This window comes from Symphalangus syndactylus, chromosome 19 (genome assembly GCF_028878055.3).
Source record: "Symphalangus syndactylus isolate Jambi chromosome 19, NHGRI_mSymSyn1-v2.1_pri, whole genome shotgun sequence".
NCBI classification, from domain to species: domain Eukaryota; kingdom Metazoa; phylum Chordata; class Mammalia; order Primates; family Hylobatidae; genus Symphalangus; species Symphalangus syndactylus.
This window is the reverse complement of record NC_072434.2, coordinates 37,425,856-37,450,457: the sequence shown is the minus strand read 5'-3', so window position 1 is coordinate 37,450,457 and position 24,602 is coordinate 37,425,856. Positions and strand designations below refer to the sequence as shown.

Sequence of the window (24,602 nt, the reverse complement as noted above, 5' to 3'; positions counted from 1 at the left end):
TATTTCATAGGTGGCATAAGCATCATTTTAATAGTTTGGTGTTTTGTGTGTATGTGTGTGTGTTTGTTTTCTTTTGAGACAGGGTCTCACTTTGTTGCCCAGGCTGGAATGCAGTGGCTCGATGACAGCTCACTGAAGCCTCGGCCTCCTGGGTTCAAGCAATCCTCTCACCTTAGCCTCCCAAGTAGCTGGGACTACAGGCAGTGCCACCACGCCTCGCTAATTTTAAAATTTTTTTCTAGAGACAAGGTCGAACGATGTTGCCTAGGCAGGTCTCAAACTACTGGCCTCAAGTGATCCTCCCTCCTCGGCCTTTCAAAGTGTTGAGATTACATGGGTGAGCCATCATGCCCAGCCTAGTTTGGTATTTTATCAAGTGGCCAACTTACTGATTACTTAACACTGCTTATATTGTTATACATTTAAGGTGTTACTAATTGTTGCCTGATTGTGAATAACTATTATTAATTTATGATAAATTTCTACAAGTGAAATTACTAGGATAAACTTCTAGTTTTAACAGGAATAATCTGATCTCTAATTTTTTCTTCATCCTTCTCATCCTGAGTACTGACCTGAATGCAGATTGATAGCATTACTTCTCCTCTATCTCTTGTTGTCTCTTAGAATGAAACAATATTCACACAACTTTCATAGTATTACTTTAGATTAGACCTGTATAGTGTCTGAACTAGATCCTTTACATGAATATTATGCCAGACTTTCGTATTTTACTATCTTTTATTTCTAATTTAAATAGATCAGCATTCTGAGAGATTAATGATAATAAATACTACTTTATACATTTGCAACAGAAATACTTGAATTACATTAAATATGTATGTATACCTATGAGTATCTTTTTTTTTCTCTATTTTAGCACGGATGTATTTCAAAGATTGGGCTCAAATTCAGCTCTGACTACTTCAAATATAGCATCATTTGAAGAAGCATTTATGTATCTTCAAAAGTTAATGGCAGCTGTGAGGGGTATTCTTGAAGGAATTCAAAGGTAAACACTATATTAATTTTAAAGTGTTATTATTACTTTTCCCTTTCTCCTAGGCTTACCAACTTTTTCAGAGTTGCTAGGAGTCACATAGCAAATTTTATAAACTAATGGCTTTTAGATTCAACTCTTTCCCTCTCTTGCAAATAATCCCTATTTCTAGTTGAGATCACAAGAATGTTTCCACCTTTTCCCTTTCTAGAAAAAATATACCAGCTTGTGAACTTCATGAACTTTTTCATGATTGTGTAACAATAACTCCTAGAACAGTGCCTGTCATATAATGGGCACTCCATAATTACTTATGGAATAAATATATGTTAAGGTAATTATAATTGCTCTTGAAAACAAATATGTTAATATTTTTAGCATGATTTTTTTCTTCCAATATAGTTTTACAGAACTACAAACTGAAATAAGTTTGAAAAGCAACGTAGTTGCTGGGCATGGTGGCTCACGCCTGTAATCTCAGCACTTTGGGAGGCTGAGGTGGGTGGATCAGTTGAGGTCAGGAGTTCGAGACCAGCCTCGCCAAAATGGTGAAACCCTGTCTTTACTAAAAATACAAAAAATTAGCTGGGCATTGTGGCAGTCACCTGTAATCCCAGCTACTCAGGAGGCTGAGGCAGGAGAATCGCTTGAACCTGGGAGGCAGAGGTTTCAGTGAGCCGAGCTCACATCATTACACTCCAGCCTGGGCAACAAGAGTGAAAAACTCCATCTCAAAAAAAAAAAAAAAAAAAAGGCAACATAGTCTTATGATGCTTTGAAATTTATGTATAGTGATTATTTAAAATATTTGTGATGCATATGGAAAATATAGTACCAGAAAGCTATAGAATAGACCGTGGCACTTTATAGCATGAAATCAAGTGCTTTCTTTTGTGGCACTAAAGGAGGATACTTCTAACCTTTGCAGTTTTATTGTTATGTACCAAGATGGTTTGACCTGAATGAGAGTTACAGGTTGATAACACAAAAATACTGTTCTTTGTAAATTAAAACAAAAACAAAACTGAGTTGATTTTGCTATGTTCAAGTTTGAAAAACTTGAATTTTCAAAATTTTTTTTTCATTTCTCTTTAATGGTTTTTGGAAACTATTGTTAATATACAAGGCATTTTTGCCTTGTTAATCTAGAAGGCATTTTTGCCTCTTTTTGGATCACAGTTGGCCTAAATAATTCTTAGAATAAAAAGTTATCTAAACTTTCTGCCACCCTTAAGTTATTAATGAATTTAAAGTATGGCAGATCCTAACACAAGTTAAATGTTACCTCTAAATGCAAATAGTCCCTTTATAATTTAAAGCCTTATTAAAATAAGAGTGGCTCCATAAGGGTGAACTATTCAGTTCTGATTTTAGCTATGTAAAAACTTCTGTTCACTCTAGATTGCATAAAAGCCATACTTGACAGTATATTTTCTACAGAAAGTAAGGATATAAATCTGTATTTAATAACTCAGCAGATGTTCATTGAGCACCTGCTATACTTGGTATCGTACTAGGCACTGGGGACCAAAGAGAAATAAGATGTGACCTCTGAATCCAAACAGCTGTAGAAATAATTCAATCATATTAAAACAGATCTTGCAATCAAAAGGTATGAGTATTTTAATAGGGATCTATATATGCAGTGGTGGGAGGAAGGGTTGGCAAAAGATGAGGCTGGATCGAGGTTGGAGAGTGTCTCAGGCCATGCAAAGCAGTTTCCATTTTATCTGATAGGCCAGTATTTCAGACGTTCAGAGCTGTTAATTATGTGCCACAAGTGTTTCTGGTTCAAAAAACTGGAAATATTGCATACTATACCACCTTCTGGGGAAATCACTTGTATTATTAGTATATTAATGGCTTTATAAACCTCTGCTGTAAGGAAATCTTTTTAATTTTAGGAACTTTAAAACATATTGATGCCTGGATCCTCCACCCTAGAGATTCATATGTAATTAGTCTGGGGTGTGCCTGGCAATCAAGATTTAAAAAATTTCCCCAGGTAATTCATATGTGTCAGCAAGGTTGAGAACCTCTAGCCAATATGCTTATCTAGTGGTTCTCGAAGTGTAATCACAAGACCAGCATCATCACCACATCTAACTTGTTAAAAGTGCAGATTTTCAGGCCCTCTCAGATTTATTCAATCAGAAACTCTGGGCATGAGGCCTATAGGTCTGTGTCCTCTAGGTGATTCTGTTCATGCTAAAGGCTGAGCATCACTGGCCCAAGTGATTCTTAGCTCTAGTTGCAGACTGTAATCACCTGGGAGTTTAAAAAAATAGCAATGATCTTTTCAAAAAACCAGCTTCTGGATTCATTGAGTTTCCGAAGGGCTTTTTGTGTCTCTTCAGTTCTGCTCTGATCTTAGTTATTTCTTGTCTTCTGCTAGCTTTTGAATTTGTTTGCTCTTGCTTCTCTACTTCTTTTAATTGTGATGTTAGGGTGTCAATTTTAGATCTTTCCTGCTTTCTCTTGTGGGCATTTAGTGCTATAAATTTCCCTCTACACACTGCTTTAAATGTGTCCCAGAGATTCTGGTATTTTGTGTCTTTGTTCTCATTGGTTTCAAAAAGAACATCTTTATTTCTGCCTTCATTTCATTATTTACCCAGTAGTCATTCAGGAGCAGGTTGTTCAGTTTCCATGTAGTTGAGCGGTTTTGAGTGAGTTTCTTAATCCTGAGTTCTAATTTGATTGCACTGTGGTCTGAGAGACTGTTTGTTATGATTTACATTCTTTTGCATTTGCTGAAGAGTGTTTTACTTCAAATTATGTGGTCAGTTTTATTTATTTATTTATTTTTTGAGACGGAGTCTTGCTCTGTTGCCCAGGCTGGAGTGCAGTGGCACGATCTCAGCGCACTGCAAGCTCTGCCTCCTGGGTTCATGCCATTCTCCTGCCTCAGCCTCCCAAGTAGCTGGGACTACAGGCGCCCGCCACCATGCCCCGCTAATTTTTTTGTTTTTTTAGTAGAGATCGGGTTTCACCATGTTAGCCAGGATGGTCTCGATCTCCTGACCTCGTGTTCCACCCGCCTCAGCCTCCCAAAGTGCTGGGATTACAGGCATGAGCCACTGTGCCCGGCCTAATTTTAAAATAAGGGCAGTGTGGTGCTGAGAAGAATGTATATTCTGTTGATTTGGGATGGAGAGTTCTGTAGATGTCTATTAGGTCTGCTTGGTCCAGAGCTGAGTTCAAGTCGTGGGTATCGGTGTTAATTTTCTGTTTCATTGATCTGTCTAATATTGACAGTGGGGTGTTGAAGTCTGCCACTATTATTGTCACTTTGTAGGTCTCTAAGAACTTGCTTTATGAATCTGGGTACTCCTGTATTGGGTGCATATATGTATTTAGGATAGTTAGCTCTTCTTATTGCATTAATTCCTTTACCATTATGTAATGCCTTTCTTTGTCTCTTTTGATCTTTGTTTGTTTAAAGTCTGTTTTATCAGAGACTAGGATTGCAACCCCTGCTTTTTTTTTTTTTTTTTTTTTTTGCTTTCTATTTGCTTCGTAAATATTCCTCCATCCCTTTATTTTGAGCCTGTGTGTGTGTTTGCACATGAGATGGGTCTCCTGAATACAGCGCACCAATGGGTCTTGATTCTTTATCCAATTAGCCAGTCTGTCTTTTAATTGGGGCATTTAGTCTATTTACATTTAAGGTTAATATTGTTATGTGTGAATTTGATCCTGCCATTATGATGTTAGCCGGTTTTCTTTGCCCATTAGTTGATGCAGTTTCTTCATAGCGTCGATGGTCTTTATGTACAATTTGGTATGTTTTTGCAGTGGCTGGTACCGGTTGTTCCTTTCCATATTTAGTGCTTCCTTCAGGAGCTCTTGTATGGCAGGCCACTAGCTAGACTAATGAAGAAAAGAGAGAAGAATCAAATAGATGCAATAAAAAATGATAAAGGGGATATCACCACCCATCCCACAGAAATACAGACTACCATCAGAGTCTACTTATAAACACCTCTATGCCCTCTCTCACTACTCCAATTCAACATAGTATTGGAAGTTCTGGCCAGGGCAGTCAGGCAAAGAAAGAAATAAAGGGTATTCAAATAGGAAGAGAAGAGGTCAAATTGTCTCCGTTTGCAGATGACATGATTGTATATTTAGAAAACCCCATCATCTCAGCCCAAAATCTCCTTAAGCTGATAAGCAACTTCAGCAAAGTCTCAGGATACAAAATCAATGTGCAAAAATCACAAGCATTCCTATACAACAATAACAGAGAGCCAAATCAAGAGTGAACTCCCATTCACAATTGCTACGAAGACAATAAAATACCTAGGAATACAACTTTTACAAGGGATTTGAAGGACCTCTTCAAGGAGAACTACAAACCACTGCTCAAAGAAATAAGAGAGGACACAAACAAATAGAAAAACATTCTATGCTCATGGATAGGAAGAATCAATATCATCAAAATGGCTATACTGCCCAAAGTAATGTATAGATTCAGTGCTATCCTGATCAAGCTACCATTGACTTTCTTCATAGAATTGGAAAAAACTACTTTAAATTTCATATGGAACCAAAAAAGAGCCCATGTAGCCAAGACAATCCTAAGCAAAAAAAAAAAAAAAAAAAATCCTAAGCAATCCTAACTAAGCTGGAGGCATCACGCTACCTGACTTCAAACCATACTAGAAGGCTACAGTAACCAAAACAGCATGGTACTGGTACCAAAACAGAGATATAGACCAACGGAACAGAACAGAGGCCTCAGAAATAATGCCACACATCTACAACCATTTGATCTTTGACAAACCTGACAAAAACAGGCAATGGGGAAAGGATTCCCTATTTAATAAATGGTGTTGGGAAAACTGGCTAGCCATATGCAGAAAGCTGAAACTGGATTCCTTCCTTACACCTTACACAAAAATTAAGATGGATTAAAGACTTAAACGTAAGACCTAAAACCATAAAAACTTTAGAAGAAAACCTAGGCAATACCATTCAGGACATAGGCATGGGCAAAGACTTCATGATTAAAACACCAAAAGCAATGGCAACAAAAGTCAAAATAGACAAATGGGATCTGATTAAACTAAAGAGCTTCTGCACAGCAAAAGAAACTATCATCAGAGTGAACAGGCAACCTACAGAATGGGAGAAAATTTTTGCAATCTATCCATCTGACAAAGGGCTAATATCCAGAATATACAAAGAACTTAAATAGATTTACAAGAAAAAAACAACCCCATCAAAAAGTGGGTGAAAGATATGAACAGACACTTCTCAAAAGAAGACATTTATGCAGCCAACAAACGTGAAAAAAAGCACATCATCACTGGTCATTATAGAAATGCAAATCAAAAGCACAGTGAGATACTATCTCACGCCTGTTAGAATGGCTATCATAAAAGTCAGGAAACAACAGATGCTGGAGAGGATGTGGAGAAATAGGAACACTTTTTCACTGTTGGTGGCAATTAGTTCAACTATTGTAGAAGACAGTGTGACGATTCCTCAAGGATCTAGATCTAGAAATACCATTTGACCCAGCAATCCCATTCCTGGGTATGTATCCAAAGGATTATAAGTCATTCCACTATAAAGACACATGCACACGTATGTTTGTTGCAGCAGTGTTCACAATAGCAAAGACTTGAAACCAACACAAATGCCTATCAATGATAGACTGGATAAAGAAAATATGGCACATATACACCGTGGAATACTATACAGCCATAAAAAGGATGAGTTCATGTCCTTTGCAGGGAGATGGATGACTCTGGAAACCATCATTCTCAGCAAACTAACACAAGAACAGAAAGCCAAACACCGCATGTTCTCACTCATAAGTGGGAATTTAACAATGAGAATACATGGACACAGGGAGGGGAACATCACACACTGGGGCCTGTCAGGGGGTGGGGTCTAGGGGAGGGATAGCATTAGGAGAAATACCTAATGTAGATGACAGGTTAATGGGTGCAGCAAACCACCATGGCACGTGTATACCTATGTAACAAACCTGCCCGTTCTGCACATGTACCCCAGAACTTAAAGTATAATAAAATAATAATAATAATAATAATAAAAATACAGTGGTCGGGACCTACCTTAATCCTATTAAATCCGAATCTGAGAATGGGACCTGGTCAGACATTTCTGCAGACTCCCCAAGTGATGTGGGTGGAACCAGGGTTAAGAAGGTTTAGCATGTATTGCTTACATAAGCAGTATCTAAAAGAAATAATTACTTGAATTTTAAGGCTAATACAATTTGTTACTCTTTCATCTTAAGGACACCTAGCACTAGGGATAAGAAAAGATTGGTAGCTCTGCTACCTTTTAGCATGTGACCTGGGGTGATTTTTTTTTTTTTTTTTTTTTTTTTTAAGACAGAGTATTACTGTGTTTCCCAGGCTGGAGTGCAGTGGAGCGATCACAGCTCACTGTAGCATTGAATTCCTGAACTCAGGCAATCTTCCCCCCTCAGTCTCCTGAGTAGCTGGGACTACAGGTACATGCCACCATGGTCAGCTAATTTTTGTATTTTTTGTAGAGATGGGGTTTGCCATGTTGCTCAGGATGGTCTTGAACTCCTGGGCTCAAGTGATCCTCCCATCTTGGCCTCCCAAAATTTTGGGATTACAGGCGTGAGCCACCTTGCCTAGCTTGGGGTAAATTTTTAAAGCTATCTTGAGCTTCAGTGTTCATAAAACAGCCATAATAATACCTTCCCAGAGCATTTCATGGGGTTACTATTGTGCTTTGAGAGCAAGGTGTTGGTATTACTAACCAAATCAGCAATTCTTAACTTGTTTGTTGGGGAATTTGTTACAAATATAAAGTTTAAGGTTTTACCCCAGACTAACTTAAATAAAAATATATGTAGGTATTTGTGTAGAGCAAGGAAGTTGTATTTTTAAGCTTTCCAGGGGATTTGTATGCAGGTGGTGAGAGATCACTTTTAATAAAACTAATGCAATTTTTTGTAATGTTACATTGGAGAATGCTTTTCTCTTGAGCTACCAGTAGGGGGCATTGTGACTAAACTGGTTTGCTTAACTCACCATTCAGTTAACAGGAAACTACAAAATTGTGAAGTTTTTTTTTTTTTAAGCCCTGCAGATAATAGGCATTTAAATTAAAATTTAATAAAAGGTAATAATTATTTTTTCAAGTGTACATGTAGTGCTTAAAATCTTTCAAGAAACAAAATCATGTTAAATCAAAAGAAGCTCAGTTTAAAAATTTCTTTTTGCTAAATATTGATTTAAAATTTTACAATTTAATTTAAATTTAAAATTAAACATTGAAATTGCATGCAATTTGTAGTGACTGCAAATTAGCATTTTTGATGCTTGCTAAAATGACCTAGTTTCATTTGGTTTTGAGATACATGCTCAGTGATTATATGTTAGCTCTATTCCCTTTTATCTTAAAAATAGTAGATCATATGTAGTGTTATATTGGGGCTCAATAATCAGGTGATCTTTAGCTTGGCCTTTCAGTTAAAGAAGTGAATGAAAACATATTTGATAGACTAACAGCTTTGGGTTCTAGTTCTAGATTTATCCCCTTGTAGCTGACTTTGGGCATGTCATTTATGCTCTAAGTCACAGTTTCTTTCCTTGTTAAATGAGAATCCTGGTACCTTCTTTAGAAGAGTGTGTGAAATGATGTATGTGAAAATACTTTCTATGTTTACATGCGCTAATCTTGCTTTTTCCTTAAAGTTGATATGTTAAGTTTGAAATGTTTAAAATGTGTATTTCAGTTTTAAGAAAGCTCTAAACATGATTGTGGTTAAGATTGAAAACATTAGTGGAGCAGTTGTTGGTATGATTATACATTTGGCAGCAAAATACCTAATTTTGCAAAGTTCGAAAAAGGGTGAGGATCTTGCAAATTCCTATATTTTCTGAACACTTTCTTTTTAGATAGGAGAAGAACTTTAATTAGCTTATTTGCTAATCATTTAGAAATTGCTTCTCTCCTCATCTTTTCTTTTATATGTATACGGGATTAATTTGAGCACTTTTGTTAATACTTATCTAATCACTAGATAGCCAAGGACAATGTTGATAATTTTTTTTTCAGATAGACAAAAGTGTTTTAAGATTTATTTTTGGTCAGTACTACATAGTCTTAATTTATACCTTTGTAAACTTATGTCTAGATTGATCAAGTAACTCTTAAGATCACAGAAGCCTTTTGCTTAGTATATAAAGATGATAAAGTTTCATTTGGAACAAAAATTAATTGGAGAGTTGAATTGCAAATTTCTAAAAATGGGGAAAGTTCTACTTTCTGTATTGATCAAAAAGCATTGTCCACATGTATTTTTGCTTAAACTGTCATCTTTGCAGAGTTAACTAAACAGGTCATGTAATCCAACTCTGAGGCACACTGTAAATACATGCAGCTTCAACTTGAAAGCTAATATTCAAAGCAACAATACGAGTGTTTTAGATATGTTTCTGTGTCTGTGAAATAGATGATGAGCTAGCTGCCTGATTTAGAAGCTGAGAAGAAAGAGGGTGAAGGTGAGAAACTTTAACTTGCTTAGATTTTATGTTTGTATTTCACCTTTATAAAATAAGGTTGAAATTATGTTTTAAAAAACAAAAAAGGTAGTATTTTAAATCCAAAAATATACTAGATCATGCCCAAATATGTTTGGTTTAACATGTAAAACTTTGCATATGTGAGTTTCATGAACTGAAGTAGCTTTATTTGAAATGTTTGAGATAATGAGTGTTTTCTTGGTTTATTATTTTGACTCATATGTGGTGTGGGAAAGAGGCAGAGGGAATTTCAATTCCTTATAAATAGGTGCATTTTGAGGACATGCTTTTATATTAAAAGATATCTCAAGTGTATATAGCTTAGTTTTTTTTCTAGCTGTCATTTTGTTTGGTTGTATTTAAATTTAGCAATAAATGACTGCTAACTGTTGTGTTTGGACATGATCATATGCTGCATGGGCATTTGTACTTGATGATAGAACAGGATTTTGGAAAATAAAACCTCAGTTTCAATTTAGGAAAGGAAGATGATTAATTTTTGTTGAGTTGTTTAATCTTCTAAGTTTTAATAACCTCTGTCACATTCTTGTGGCTTTAGTTTGGAATACTTTAGACAGCTATTTTTCTAAAATAATTACAGTCATGAAGTTTGGGGTTTTTTTGGTGTGATTTACATATATTTTCTGTTTTCTTATTAAACCTCTAAAAATTTATTTTCTTTTTAATCTCCTACCCCATTTTAACATAAGAACAGACCATATATGGTATATTTATGCATTATTTCTGGGAAAAGAAACCTTAAAATCACAGTAGCTTTTCAGATCCACTAATATGCTTCAAAGATACTTATTTTTGCTTTTGAGACAAAATTTTATTAACTTAGCCTCTTTGACTTACTGTATATGTTGATAGTTGACCCCTGAAGATTTTAGAAAAGGTTATTTAGAATAGGTCATCCTTTACACAAAGATAACACGCTTTAAGCTACTTCTTTAAACTAGTTGTTGAAACTAAAGGTTCTGTCAGAGGTATGCTAATGTGTAGAAAATAAAGACCTTAGAAACTTCATCCTTTGAAGTTTAGAAGTGACTTTTTAGACTCTGAACTCATTGCAGTGTGCAAAATATTCGGCCATCGTTATCTAGAGTGGAGTGGTTTATTCATGTTTGTGTCTGACCTACTTTCTTTGAGGCTTGGCCTTTTCACCCTTAGATAATTAGGCTTCACCTCCCACTCTTCAGTTAGGATTTCACAGCTCCTCAGATATCACTGCGTTACCTTCTCAGACTTTCAACACCTTGTCCTTTCATCACCAAGTATATCAGTTGCTTTGTTGAGTAAGAAAAAATAATACAATTTATTGTTTAAAAATGAAAAGACTTAGTTGCTTCATCCTTCATGCTACCATTTTGTAAAAAATAATTTTATTTTTTATAATCAGTTCCTTAATACTTTGAATGCCTCCAGGGCAGAAACTGTCTTACTTTTCTGTATCTGGAGCCTTGCACAGGTAATGACACATAGTAGATGGTCAGTAAGTGATTATTGAATGAGTGTTTTATAGTCTTTGTGATAGAAGGCAACTTCTTTTAAGGCTGAATGCTAATTATACTACATTATGACATTAGATGAATAGTTAATGTAGAGGTTTTAAAAGAGGTATAGAAGAGAGATGAGCAAGCTAAGAAAGGTTAAAGAATAAGAAAATCAGGAGGAAGGAGAAAGACTGGAAGAGAGAGAGATTAAGGAGATTAAAAAGGCATTTATGTCTGGAGCAGATGATGGAGCCTCCAGTAATTCACCCAAATGTCTCTTCGGGTTACATTGTTATTCTTGATTACTTTATCAAGGATAGATTATTACTTATAGATTACTCTCTAGATCAACTATGTAAATTAAGGCTAGTAGAAGGAAAGATAGGATCTAATGGAAGAGTTAGACTCAGGGAATATAAGCAGACAGTTCTTGTTATAAGATATTATAGACATATATAAGGTCATATGTGTAAAATATATATAGTTATTAAGAGCTTTTATGGTATCTACATTGCAGTTTGACAAACACAGTTAATGTGTATATCAAATTTTATATGTAATATGTAACAAAATTTTTATTAAAGTAGCTGATAAAATATGTGGCATTCATGTGTCAGTCAGACTGAATTTTTCAGTAACCAGCTGATTTTTTTAAACCTGCGTCTGTATGTTACTGAAGATAATAGATCACTATGACTTAATTTTTAGAATAACTGGATTTCATTTTACATATCTAAAACTCTTATCTGTGTTTCCCAGCATTTGTCATTCAAGAATTGGAAATAAACACCTTGTATTTACCTTAAATATCAGCGGAGAAATGCCACAGTTATTCCCATCGCCCCTAGAGTGGACTTAGGTGTTAGTGTTCCCTTGGCCAGTATAATTCAGTTTTGGATGACAGAGTTAAATGTATCCCATTATAAATTCTCAAATTACATCCAAATTAAGCAATTAAATATAATATGAAGATTACTTCTTGAAGACAAGTATTTTTTTTTTTTTTTTTTTTTTTTTTTTTTTTTGAGACGGAGTCTTGCTCTGTCTCCCAGGCGGGAGTGCGATGGCGCGATCTCGGCTCACTGCAAGCTCCGCCTCCCGGGTTCATGCCATTCTCCTGCCTCAGTCTCCCGAGTAGCTGAGACTACAGGCGCCTGCCAACACGTCCGGCTAATTTTTTTTTTTGTATTTTTAGTAGAGATGGGGTTTCACTGTGTTAGCCAGGATGGTCTCGATCTCCTGACCTCGTGATCCGCCCGCCTCGGCCTCTCAAAGTGCTGGGATTACAGGCTTGAGCCACCGCGCCCGGCCGAAGACAAGTATTTTAACTTGTTTATGGAGTTTTTATTTATAATCTGTTCTTTTATTTAAATTTACTTCTTGTTTTATATCTGACTAGTTCTACCTAATGATTTATTGTTCTGATATTTAATTACAATTCCTTGCTATTAAGTCTCGTTTTAAGAAATGCGAAAACCACCAGATGGAATAAATGACCTAATAAGTCAGTGATGTTAAACACCGGTAAAAGAAGTGAAATTAGGGAGAAATCAATAGAAAGTTCTGAATAAGGGCTATCATAATTTTAACTTAAACAGCAAGTATATATAGTAAGTATATGGGATAAAGCCAGATGATCAGTTTTTTTTTGTTTTTTTTTTGAGACGGAGTCTCTCTCTGTCACCCAGGCTGGAGTGCAGTGGCGCAATCTCAGCTCACTGCAAGCTCCGCCTCCCGGGTTCACGCCATTCTCCTGCCTCAGCCTCTCTGAGTAGCTGGGACTACAGGCGCCCGCCACCACACCTGGCTAATTTTTTGTATTTTTAGTAGAGACGGGGTTTCACCGTGGTCTCGATCTCCTGACCTCGTGATCTGCCTGCCTCAGCCTCCCAAAGTGCTGGGATTACAAGCGTGAGCCACCGCGCCCGGCCCAGATGATCAGTTTTAATTCCTTCTTACAAAGCAGTTATATAAAAGGTGTAAAGGTAGAGTGTACCCTATACTCTAGGATACATTCTAACTAGTTGGGTTTTTGTTTGTTTTGAAACAAGGTTTCACTCTGACGCCCAGGCTGGAGTGCAGTGCTGTGATCTCAGCTCACTGCAACCTCCACCTCCTGGGCTCAGGTGATCCTCCCACCTCAGCCTCTGGAGTACCTGGGACTACAGGCATGTACCACCACACACAGCCTATTTTTTGTACTTTTTGTAGGGCAGGGTTTCTTCATGTTGCCCAGGCTGGTCTTGATCTCCTGGACTCAAGCAATGCGCCTTCCTCAGTCTCCCAAACTGCTGGGATTACAGGTGTGAGCCACCACGTCTGGCCTAGGATTAATTTTATCTATTTTGAGAAATATATTCTTGTGCCTCTAAAGAACTTTTAGCACCGCAGTAGGCTAACCAGCTGCCAGTAGTGAGAAGTGATACAATGTCCTCAAGGATGTTTTCCAATAATAAGAAAAGGTTGATTCTAACTCAGGACAGTGTTTTCCACATAGAGGATACTCAGTAAATACTTAAGTGTATATCAGAAACCTCTGGAATTATTAAACATTTTGATGCGCCAATCCCTGTTAACAAGGCATGTTAAACCTTTTTAGAATCAACATATACACTTTCTCTTAACAATAAGGTAACTGGAACTATAAGTTTAAATTGTCTAATTTTTTTTGCTAACATTAAGCTACTTTATTACTGTTTAAATATATGTAGTTAATGTATTATTTTTGACAGCATGTAGCTATATATTTTCCCCAGCCAAATTGTTGAAATAAGACAAATAAGTAAAATACTCAAAATTATGTTTATTATTAAAGATAGTGACTTACACAGATTTTATTTAAACCTTGTTGATAATATTGATTAAAAATGTCAGCAGTTTTGTATACTATTGGAGTGTAAAATAGTATAGAATGTATCGATCAGCCTTCTTTAATGGACTTTCATCCATTTACCATGCTGCCTGTATTCTAGAGAAAGGGAAATACACTCATACATCTCTCTCTCTTTTTAAATATATATAATTCTTTTTCTTTTAAAAAAAAATGGGGATGGGGTCTCACTGTGTTGGCCAGGCTGGTCTTGAACTCCTATCCTCAAGCTGTCCTCTCGCCTCAGCCTCCTAAAGTGCTGGGATTACAGACGTGAGCCACCACACCCAGCTAGTCATACATCTCTTAATGATGGGGATACATGTTCTTGTGTGAGCATTATAGAGTGTATTTACACAAATCTAGATGGAATAGCCCACTACACACCTAGGCTATATGGTAAATGGCCTGTTGCTCCTGGATTACAAACCTGTATGGCATGCTACTGTACATATTATAGTTAGTTGTAACACAATGGTAATTAGTTGTGTACCTAAACATATATAAACATAGAAAAGGAATGGTTAAAAATATGGTATAAAAGATAAAAAAATGGTATACGTATATAGAACACTTCCCACGATGTAGCTTGCAGGAGTGGAAGTGCTCTGGGTGAGTCAGTGGGTGAGTGGTGAGTGAATGTGAAGGCCCTGGATATGACACTACTATAGACTATAAGCACTGTACACTTAGGCTCCACTCAATTAAAAAGTGTTTTCTTTCTTCAATAACAAATTAACCTTAGGTTGTTATAACTTTTCAATTTTATAAACTTCTGATTTTTTAATACTTTCTGACCCTTTTCCAATAACACTTAGCTTAGAACACAATGGCCAGGCATGGTGGCTGACACCTGTAATCCCAGTACTTTGGGAGGCCAAGGCAGGAGGATTGCTTGAAGCCAGGAGTTCGAGACTAGTCTAGGCAATGTAGTGAGACACCGTCTCTGCAAAAAAATAAAATTAGCTGGGCATGGTGGTGTGCGTCTGTACTCTCAGCTACTTGGGAGGCTGAGGCGGGAGGATTGCTTGAGCCCCCCACGAGTTCAAGGTTAAAGTGAGCTGTGATTGCATAACTGCATTCCAGCTTGGGCAACAGAGTGAGACCCCATCTCTAAGAACAATTTTTTTTAATTTAAAAATAAAATAAAAAAGGACCACCCCTTTGAGATCTATGCTTTCTAGAAAACAAACACATTGTACAGCTGTATAAAAATATTTTCTTTCTTGATATCCTTACTCTGTAGCTTTTTTCTTTTTATAATAATTTTTATTTATTTTTTACTTTTTAAGCTTTTTTGTTAAAAACTAATACACGAAACATACACATTACCCTAGGCCGACACAGGGTCAGGATCATTAGTGTCACTGTCTTCCACCGCCGTGTCTTGTCCCACTGGAAGGTCTTCAGAGATAGTAATACACATGGAGCTGTCTCCCATGATAACAATGCCTTCTTCTGAAATACCTCTCAAAGAACCTACCTGAGGCTCTTTTTAGCTAACTTTTTTTATAAGTAGAAGGAGTATACCCTAAAATAATGATAAAAGGTATAGTATAGTAAATACAGTAAATACAGAAAAAAAACAGTAACATAGTTGTTTATTATCATTATTAAGTATAATGTGCTGTACTTAATTGTATGTGCTATACTTTTAGAGAACTGGCACTGCAGTAGGTTTATTTATGCCAGCATCACCACAACCACATGAGTAATGAGTTGTGCTAGTAGGAAGTTACTAAGTGACAGGAATTTTTCGGCTCTAGTATAATTTTTTTTCCACTCTTGCTGATAATCTTACATTATAATCTTTTTTTTTTGAAACAGAGTCTCACTCTGTTGCCCAGGCTGGAGCACAGTGGCACGATCTCGGCTCACTGCAACCTCTGCCTCCCAGGTTGAAGTGATTCTCCCACCTCAGCCTCCCGAGTAGCTGGGATTACAGGCACCCACCATCATGCCTGGCTAATTTTTGTATTTTTGTGTAGACGGGGTTTCACCATGTTAGTCAGGCTGCTCTTGAATTCCTGACTTCAGGTGATCTGCTCACCTCGGCCTCCCAAAGTGCTGGGATTACAGGTGTGAGCCACCACGCCCAGTCTTACATTATAATCTTACGGGACCACCATCATATATGTGGTCCGTTGTTGACCAAAATGTCATTGTGCAGTGCATAACTGTACTTAGACTTTTTAGGGGATTACTACATACTGGCTCTGAGTTAATGCTAATCTCTACAGGCCTAAAATGCCAGCATTGTTGGAGAAATGGCCAGAGGGACAGATCTATGCTGCTTAGTATCACATCCTTTAAATTTTTATTTTTTCTTTTCTTGGAGTCTCACTCTGTTGCTCAGGCTGCAGTGCAGTGGCATCATCATGGCTCACTGTGACCTCCACTTCCTGGCTCAGGTGATTCTCCCACCTCAGCCTCCCAAGTAGCTGGGACTACAGGCATACCCTACTACGCCCAGCTAACTTTTGTATTTTTTGTAGAGACCGGGTCTTGCATGTTGCCCAGGGTGGTCTCGAACTCCTGGGCTCAAGCTGTCCACCCTCCTCAGTCTTTCAAAGTGTTAGGATTAGAGGCATGAGCCACAGCACCTGGCCATATCCTTTAATTTGTGTATCTTAATTATGTTCATATTTTGGAGAGCTTCTTTTTTTTTTTAAATAGAGGGGGTCTCACTTTGTCATCCAGGCTATGGTGCAGTTGTGTGATCATAGCTCACTGCAGCCTGGAACTCATGGGTTCAGGTTATTCTCCTGCCTCGGCCTCCTGAGTAGGAAGGACTACAGGCGCACTCCACCATGCCTGGCTAATATTTTAAATTTTTGGTAGATGAGATCTCAGTATGTCCTCCAGGCTGGTCTTGAACTCCTGGGCTCAAGCGATCTTCCCACCTCAGCTTCTTCAAGTGTTAGCATTACAGGTGTGAGCCACCATGCCTGACCAGGGGCTAATTTTTTAAAGATCTTCTAAGATCATTTTTCTTTACATTCTATTGTGACTGGTAAAAACTCAAACTAGAAATAGTGGCATCAGCTCTTTTCTTGTTGATTGCGTGTGATTGCCTTATCATTATTACCTTCAGTCCTTAGGTTTCTTGTTGGAATCCTTTAAACTGTTACCCATTTGATGATTAATTCGATAAGTAATATAATCTGTTAAATCATCTAACCAGAGATACGTAAAATGCAGTGCCTTGAAGAACATTGAAAGCCAATAAATAAGGTACATACCTCTCCTTTCCTCCGTAATGTGGAACTCCCACCTTATCCTCTGGATACTTCAACATGTGTGACCTGGGGCTGTCTGACATATGGACTAAAGTAAAGGCACAAGTTCAGAAAGGATAAAAGAAAGGGGAAGATAGAATGTTAGGAAAGTAGAGTCAGAGCAGTTGGAAATACTGGAGGTTAAATAGTGGGATGTGTAACTGGACAAATGGACTGTTGATGCTTTAGGCTTTCTCTAGACTTATTTCTGCTCTTTCATTTTTTGCACTGAAAGTTTAGAAAAAAAGTTGTTTAGCTATTTAATTTCTCAGTGAGATTCATATTTATGTATCATAAAGATGAAACTACCTCAATTATAAGGGAAATTTTGTTGTACTGAAACTTGATACATGGAAATTTTCAGTTTGGCTCTGTAGAGGTCTGTCTTGATTCTCAGGGTGATGTAGGGGAAAGCATAAAGAAGGCTGAGTGCATTGTTCTCCAGACCTGCACTTTGCTTCTGTATGTATGGCTCTCCTTTGTCTGTTTTAGAAATATATGAGATTTCTGGGTAAGCTTTCATTTAGGTTTCAACAAGCTCTGCTACAAAATAAAAATAGAATATTTCAATCATGGAACTAAATTTTATATAATTTGCTTCTAGAAGTGTTTTTTTTCTTTCCTAAAAAGCAGACTATTTGTTTATTTGCTATTACAGTATGAGTTGGTGACAGTGCTTTCTTTTGGGCCTCTTATTCCTTTGCCTAAATTAATCGTTATTTCAGGCTTTTTTGCATTTTGAAACTCTCTGCATTCATGGTGCTTTGTTAGGATTCCCTCTGCAATATAGGGTCATAGTACATGATTACTATGGTTATTTTCAAAAAGTCAACAGTTCCTTCAGATTGCTTGGAAGCAGTTGTGAACAATTAAGAGAAGTGGATATGACCCTGTAATATATTTGCCATATAGAAAGAAGCAGAGGGCATCTGTAGTTCAGTGTGTTTCCACCAATTAAACTGTAATTGTACTCTTTCCTTACATGTTTAATCTTAGGGACTAATATGCAAACAACAGTGTTCTCACACAAAACAAAGAAAACTTACTTTCAATACAATTAAACAATAATTATTTTTTTCATAAATACATGGATTTTCAGAGAAGTTGCAAGGATAGGATTTTATGATCCAGGACAACATATTTTTCATATCATGCATTTTCTACTTTATATTGAAAGTCATTCTAAATAGAAGTCCATGTTCAGAAATTTAGTATGTTAATTATTCAACTTAGAAACTTCTGTACTGGAATGATTCACCTGGGGAGGAACCATTGTTTACACACTCTATTTATTCCTTATGAATTTCTACACTCCACCTCTGGTCTGTGTCTTTCATTGGTTCTGGGGTGATGGTTCCTGCTGTCACTGTCATATCTGTCTACCATCAGTGGAGATACTGATCTCTCTTCTCTCTTCATGCTGAGATATGGAAAATATCCTTCATTTAACTACATGCAGTAGAACTTTCACTAAAAGCAACCTTCGCTAAAAAGCTAATGAAGATATGACTAAGCCAAAAAAAAAAAAAAAAAAGACAAAAGCAGTTCAGCAGTTTTTTATGCTAAACCAATCAAAAGATTAGCTGAAAAGAAATTGCATACCATGTGGTTTATCTAGCTGATGGTTGATTCCCCTTACCTTTACTCTCATGTTCTGGTATCTATTGCTGTATAACAAATCACCCCAAAACTTATTGGCTTAAAACAGTAACAACCAATTATTTGTTTTTTGTAATGTTTTGGGAGTTGACTAGACTCATCTTGGAAATTCTCACTTGAGATTTCTTGTGTAGCTGCATTCAGATAGTGTCTGGAAATACCTCTAAGGCTGGCTGATGCTGCCTCTCAAGTGAAACGCCAATATGTGGCATCTTCATGTAGCCTGAGCTTTGTCACAGGCTGCAGGCTGGTTTCCAAGAGTGTCCCACAATATGAGGTGGAAGCTATGTTGCCTGTTATGGCATTGCCTCAGAAATCATATAGTGTCATTTCCCCTACAGTCACAGACCTGCCTAGGTTGAGGGTCCTGCCTGTTGATAGGAATGCCAGTGTTACCCTGTAAGAAGAACATGTGGGATGAGAGATCTCGTGTGGCCATCTGCCCTCTGGTCACAGCAGTTTACATCCCTCCAACTTACAAGACCTGTGCATCCCCAAGTTTTGTCCCTTTATAGGATTAGGTTAAAGTCCAGAATCTCATTATTTGAATCAGGTCCAGGTGTGGTTGAGGCAAGGCTCCTTGGGTGTGGCTCCTTCAGCAGAGCTCCTTGAGTACCTACCATTCCTCTAGATGGGAAGTACTGTGAACTAAAGAGACAAACTGATCCCCCACCACCCACCCCATAGTTTATAAATACTCTCAACATTCGTATTCCAAAAGGGGAGAACACAGGAGGTCACTAGCAATTCTAAAATCCAGCCATGCACGTGTTGCTAGTACTTGATAAGGGCTCAGCCTGACTGCCTGGGAATTATTCACCACTGTTGTTGACTCTGCTCTCTGGGCTCTTGGTTTTGGCTTCTGATTTACTTTCTCGTAAGAAAAGGAAGCTGCAATTGAGGAGCCTCCTCAAGCTGTGTCCTTCCTGTAAAAGGTAGGGATTCCAAAGACCTTTTTCATTTTGTATTACTTCTCTCTTTTATTCCAAGTGGTAGTACTTTTACCAGAGCAATCCTATAAAGCTATTTGTTTTCTATGAATCTTTATTGGGATTCACTGTGTTAGACAAAAGTCACAACCACAAATCTCTTTGAGATAAACTACTCTCTCACCTTGGGCTCCCTTTGAATCTGTATGGACAATGCTTTTATGATTTTATTTTATTTATTTTTAAAGACTGGTGTCTCACTCTGTCATCCAGGCTGGGTTGCAGTTACATGATCATAGCTCACTGCAGCCTCGAACTCTTAGGCCGAAGTGATCTTCCCACCTCAGCCTCCCTAGTAGCTGTCACCATAAGAATGTGAGAGGCACACATTCTTAAGACCCTTAAAGGGCCTTTTGTGTATCTGAATGATTCTAAGAGGCACTTTAGCTCTTTCTGAGTCTCAATAAAAGGTTTTACAGTAATGCTATTGTCTTCATCTTTAGACTGTGTTTTCCTGCCATTCCTGTTAATGGTAAATATTGAATAGTTCTTACACTGCTAAGTGAAGAAAATTTTGGAACATTTCCTACGTGTATCTCCAGATGTAGCCTACCACTCCTCTTCCTCTCTCTATACTCCACTCTCCCTTTGTGAGCTGATCCCAACTCCTTCGTGCCCATTACTTGGTTCAGTTGTGAATTTTCAGCTTAGACTCCAAATGTCTAAAACTAAACTCATAATTAATTTAATTTAATTTTAATTGAATTGAATTTAATTTTTTGAGATGGAGTCTTACTCTGTCGCCCATGCTGGAGTGCAGTGGTGCAATCTTGGCTCACTGCAACCTCCGCCTCCCAGGTTCAAGTGATTATTCTTTCTCAGCCTCCCAAGTAGCTGGGACTACAGGCATGCACCACCATGCCCAGCTAACTTTTGTATTTTTAGTAGAAACGGGGTTTTGCCATGTTGGCCAGGCAGGTCTCAAACTCCTGACCTCAGGTTATCTGCCCTCCTCGGCCTCCCAAAGTGCTGGGATTACAGGCATGAGCCACTGTGCCTGGCCTGGAAATATTTTTCTTTGTTTGACATGGTTGATATACTTAAATATAGGCTATCTCTAGTAAATCTAAATTCTTGAAACTGAAAAATCATCCTTTTATGGCTTTAGAAGTCAGTGATTTAATGATGCTGTTCCTAACGGTGTGCATGGAAAAGTTTTTATTAAAGAGCATATGTGGTTTGAATTTGCAAGATGCAAATATCACAGACTCCAAGAAAACCTAAAAAGAATAAATAAATAAACCCACAACATCCTGAACTGGTGCCACCTAACTTCTTTCTGTTTTTTCCTTTTATTTTTTATAAAGCTACATCAATTCTAAATGTGTCTATTAGATCAAATTTGTTCAGGCTGGTCTGAGTGCAGTGGTGTTTACAACTAATTGATCACAGACAGTACAGATTCTTTTGTTCCTTCTCCACTCCCACTGCTTCACTTTAGCCCAAAGAAAAAAATTGATTTTGTGTTGTCCATATTATTATATACTGAGTTTTGTCTTTGATCAGTTTTATGATTTATGTTAAAAATTTCCTACCGTAATTGTGGGATTTTCAATTTCTTATTGTAATGCTGCCAATTTTTGCTTTGCATATTTTGAGGTTATCTCTTTCTGGTGAATTGATCCTCTGTATTGCTAGTGAGACTTTCTGTCTTAAAGTTTGTTTTGTCATATATTAGTACTGCTAGACCAGCTTTTTGTTGTTACTAGTATTTTTTCTTTGCTTTATCATCAACCATTTGGAGTCATTATTTTCTTTAGCTAGATTTTATCTATCCAATCTGACAATTTGTTTTTTGTTTGATAAGTAAAACAATTTATATATTTTTTATTGTGATTATTGGTGTATTGTATTTGGACTAATTTCTACCATTTTAAAAATCTTTCCTCTTGTTTTTATTTTATTATTTTATTTTTTTTAAGTCCAGTCAAGTGAAGCAGTGGGAGAGGAGAAAGAACAAAGAAATCTGTTGTAACTGGTTGTGGTCAATTAGTTGTAAACACCACTACACTTGGAGCAGCCTGTCTTTCCTCTTTATCATACTTTTTCTTTGTTCTTTTTGCCTTTTATTGGATTGGGCAAGATATACTGTTGTTAGTTTTTCTAATTCTCCTTTTTATCTCTCTACTAGTTTGGAGGTTGTACCTTTTATTTCTATTTCATTATTATTGTTATTCTTAACGTAATAAATGTGTGCTTCATTTATAAAGTCTAAAATGTCAGTATTGTTCAGATCCTGAATATAGCAAGGATCTCAGAACACTTTGAGTTCTGATCTCCATCCTCTCATCTTTCCTGTCCTTATTTTCTAACATTATATAATGTTCCCTGCTGTTTTAAATCACCACCTCAAATTATTTGTTACTATATAAAATAGTTTTTGTTGTGTTTAGCTTTATCATGCTTATTTGTCATGCTTTATTAGTTTTTTAAAAATTTCCATTGCTTCCTTCATTTTACTCATTTTCTGGGATTCAGGTTCCTATTTAATGAAGCAAAATTTTAGTAGTTCTTTCAGTGAAGATCTGTTAATGGTAAATATTCTCACTGATGTGTTTTTATTTTGCTTTCATTCTTAATTGATAATTTTGCTGGCTATGGATTGTAGATTGACTATTATTTTCCCTAAGTAGTTTGAAAATATAATTTTTTTATCTTCTGTCCTCTTGGAAATGGGAAATCTGCTGTCAGCGTATTGCTTTTTTTGGTAGCTAATGCCTTTTTTTCTCCTGAATGCTTTCAAGATTTTTCTCTGTGTCTTTTATGTTTACAATTCTATCACAATATATCTGGGTATGGATTTTGTTTTGCTTATCTCTCTTGAGATATGGTATGCTTTTTTCAGTCTGAAGACATATCTTCAGTTCTGGAAATTCTCACTCCTCACCTCTCCAGATAGTACCTCTCTCCCATTCTCCTTAATTCTCTTATATGGAATTCCTATTCCTGGCTCTCCTGATTCTATCAGCCATATCTCTTGACTGTTATTTTATTTTTTCCATCTCTTTTATTCTTTGATGTTGCATTCTGAATAATTTCCTCAGACTTATTTTCTGATTCACTAAATCTCTTCCTAATTAAAATTTTTTGATCACTTAAAATGTACATAATACCTTTATGTTACTTTAAAATAAAAGGTGAAAGTTTTTCTTTTCACCCTTTTTACCTCAACTGCCTGTTCTCCTCCTCAAAGTCAGCCAATATTAATCAATTTCATGTGCTGCCTTTTTCTTGTTTATGTTAGCTGTTTTAAAGACAGACTAGCCTGGAAGCTCTTTAATGGAAAGAACTATTTTGCTTTTTGATATATTCCCATCTCACATAGGAGTTAACATACGATCAGCAATCAATAGGTGCAGGAATAAATAGAGAGGAAGAAACTGTGTGGTCATTTGAATCTTCATGCCATAACTGCATAGTCATAGGTACAGAGTTTAGTCCCCAGATTTGCAAGTTTAGGAATTTTATTTTACCAGTTTACTGAGAACTTAGATTCACAATAATCAGATTTGAACAAAATGAGGCTGATACGTCAGAATGCCCACTTACTTTTATGTTGAGATCAGTAACTGTCAACTGAATCAAAATATTTATAAATCGAGTGACTCCTAGAGGGAAGTTTACAGTGCAAACTAGATTACTGTCAAAGTTTTCTTGCTGACTCCTGGGGACATTGACCTCAAGCTAAAGTACTCTCTTTTCTACTCTAAAGCTTTATTTGTCAAATAGGGCAGACTTTTCCCTATATAGGGAAATTCTTGTTCTTGAATCCCTTTTTCTATTTAGACCACTTACTTCTTGTCAATTATGTCAGCTTAATAAAGTTATCTAAAAATACTGAAACACAATTGGATAGATTTCAAGGTTATTTATAGTACTTACATTACATTCATATTTCCCTAAAGAGATACCCTGATGACCTTGATTAGAACTGGATGGTCACTAAGGTTCTATCAGCAGTACGTTTGCAAACCATCTCTTAGGGTGGGTATTAATCTAATCTGTTATATAGCAAGAGGCATGGGTGAGTACTTTAGAAATGCCTTGGAACTCACAAAGCATACTTGTTATTTTTAAGCTTAGGATGGGAAAGGAAAACAATGGTTATTTATTTTAGAGCAGGAGTGCACATGATGGCTTAGGTAGTACCAAAGAGATAAGGGAAATCATCCTTAAGCCCAAGGGGCAACTGTGATGCCAGAAATTTGAGGTAAAAACCAGGAAGGAGTCTAGAAGACACTGGAAAGGATTGGAGAACAAAGGATAAGGGTAGGCACAGGATGAGAGAACCCAAGACATTTATCTTTAAATGGTGCTAGAGTACTTGTGCTGTTATTTTACTGGTCGATGGCTGTGCAGTGTAGATAAATTAGTCCAGTTTAATGCTACAGAGCTGTAAATGAGGATTGAAGAGGAGGAGCAGAAGGAAAAGTTCATGAGACTAGCATCACAAATGTCAAGGAAGGAATGAGTTCCAAAAGAAAATGAATCTTTAACAGCATCATACTACTACCGAGAGGCCAAATAAGATATGGTTTAAAAGTGTCCATTAGATTGAAAAACACAGAAGTCATTGGTGAATTTGGCGGTGGCAGTTTCATGAGAATGTTGGGGCAAATGTTAGATAGTAGGCCAAGGAGTGACTTGGAGGTGAGGAAGTAGAAATAGCAAAAGAACGTAATTGTAGCTAGAGGAGATCACAAGGTCAGGTGAAAGGGTTGTGTTTATGAATATGTGTATTAGACTTCCTTGGAAAAACAAAGGGTCA

The 24,602-nt window shown here is 36.8% G+C and overlaps 1 protein-coding gene across 13 annotated transcripts in view; it reads left to right on the top strand.

Annotated features, from left to right (window-relative positions):
- Window positions 1-24,602, top strand: part of SWT1 (SWT1 RNA endoribonuclease homolog) — a 128,476-nt gene that overhangs the window by 74,171 nt on the left and 29,703 nt on the right. For 12 of the 13 annotated variants that reach the window (XR_010114739.1, XM_055235284.2, XM_063613763.1 and 9 more), the window contains one exon: window positions 881-1,012. Coding sequence is in view for 12 of the 13 variants with exons in the window: in XM_055235284.2 (XP_055091259.1) it covers window positions 881-1,012 (132 nt within the window). In the remaining variant the exon portion in view is untranslated. Of the gene's footprint in view, window positions 1-242; window positions 338-880; window positions 1,013-24,602 lie in introns of those variants that run through there. The other variant, XM_055235288.2, reaches the window with a different exon arrangement.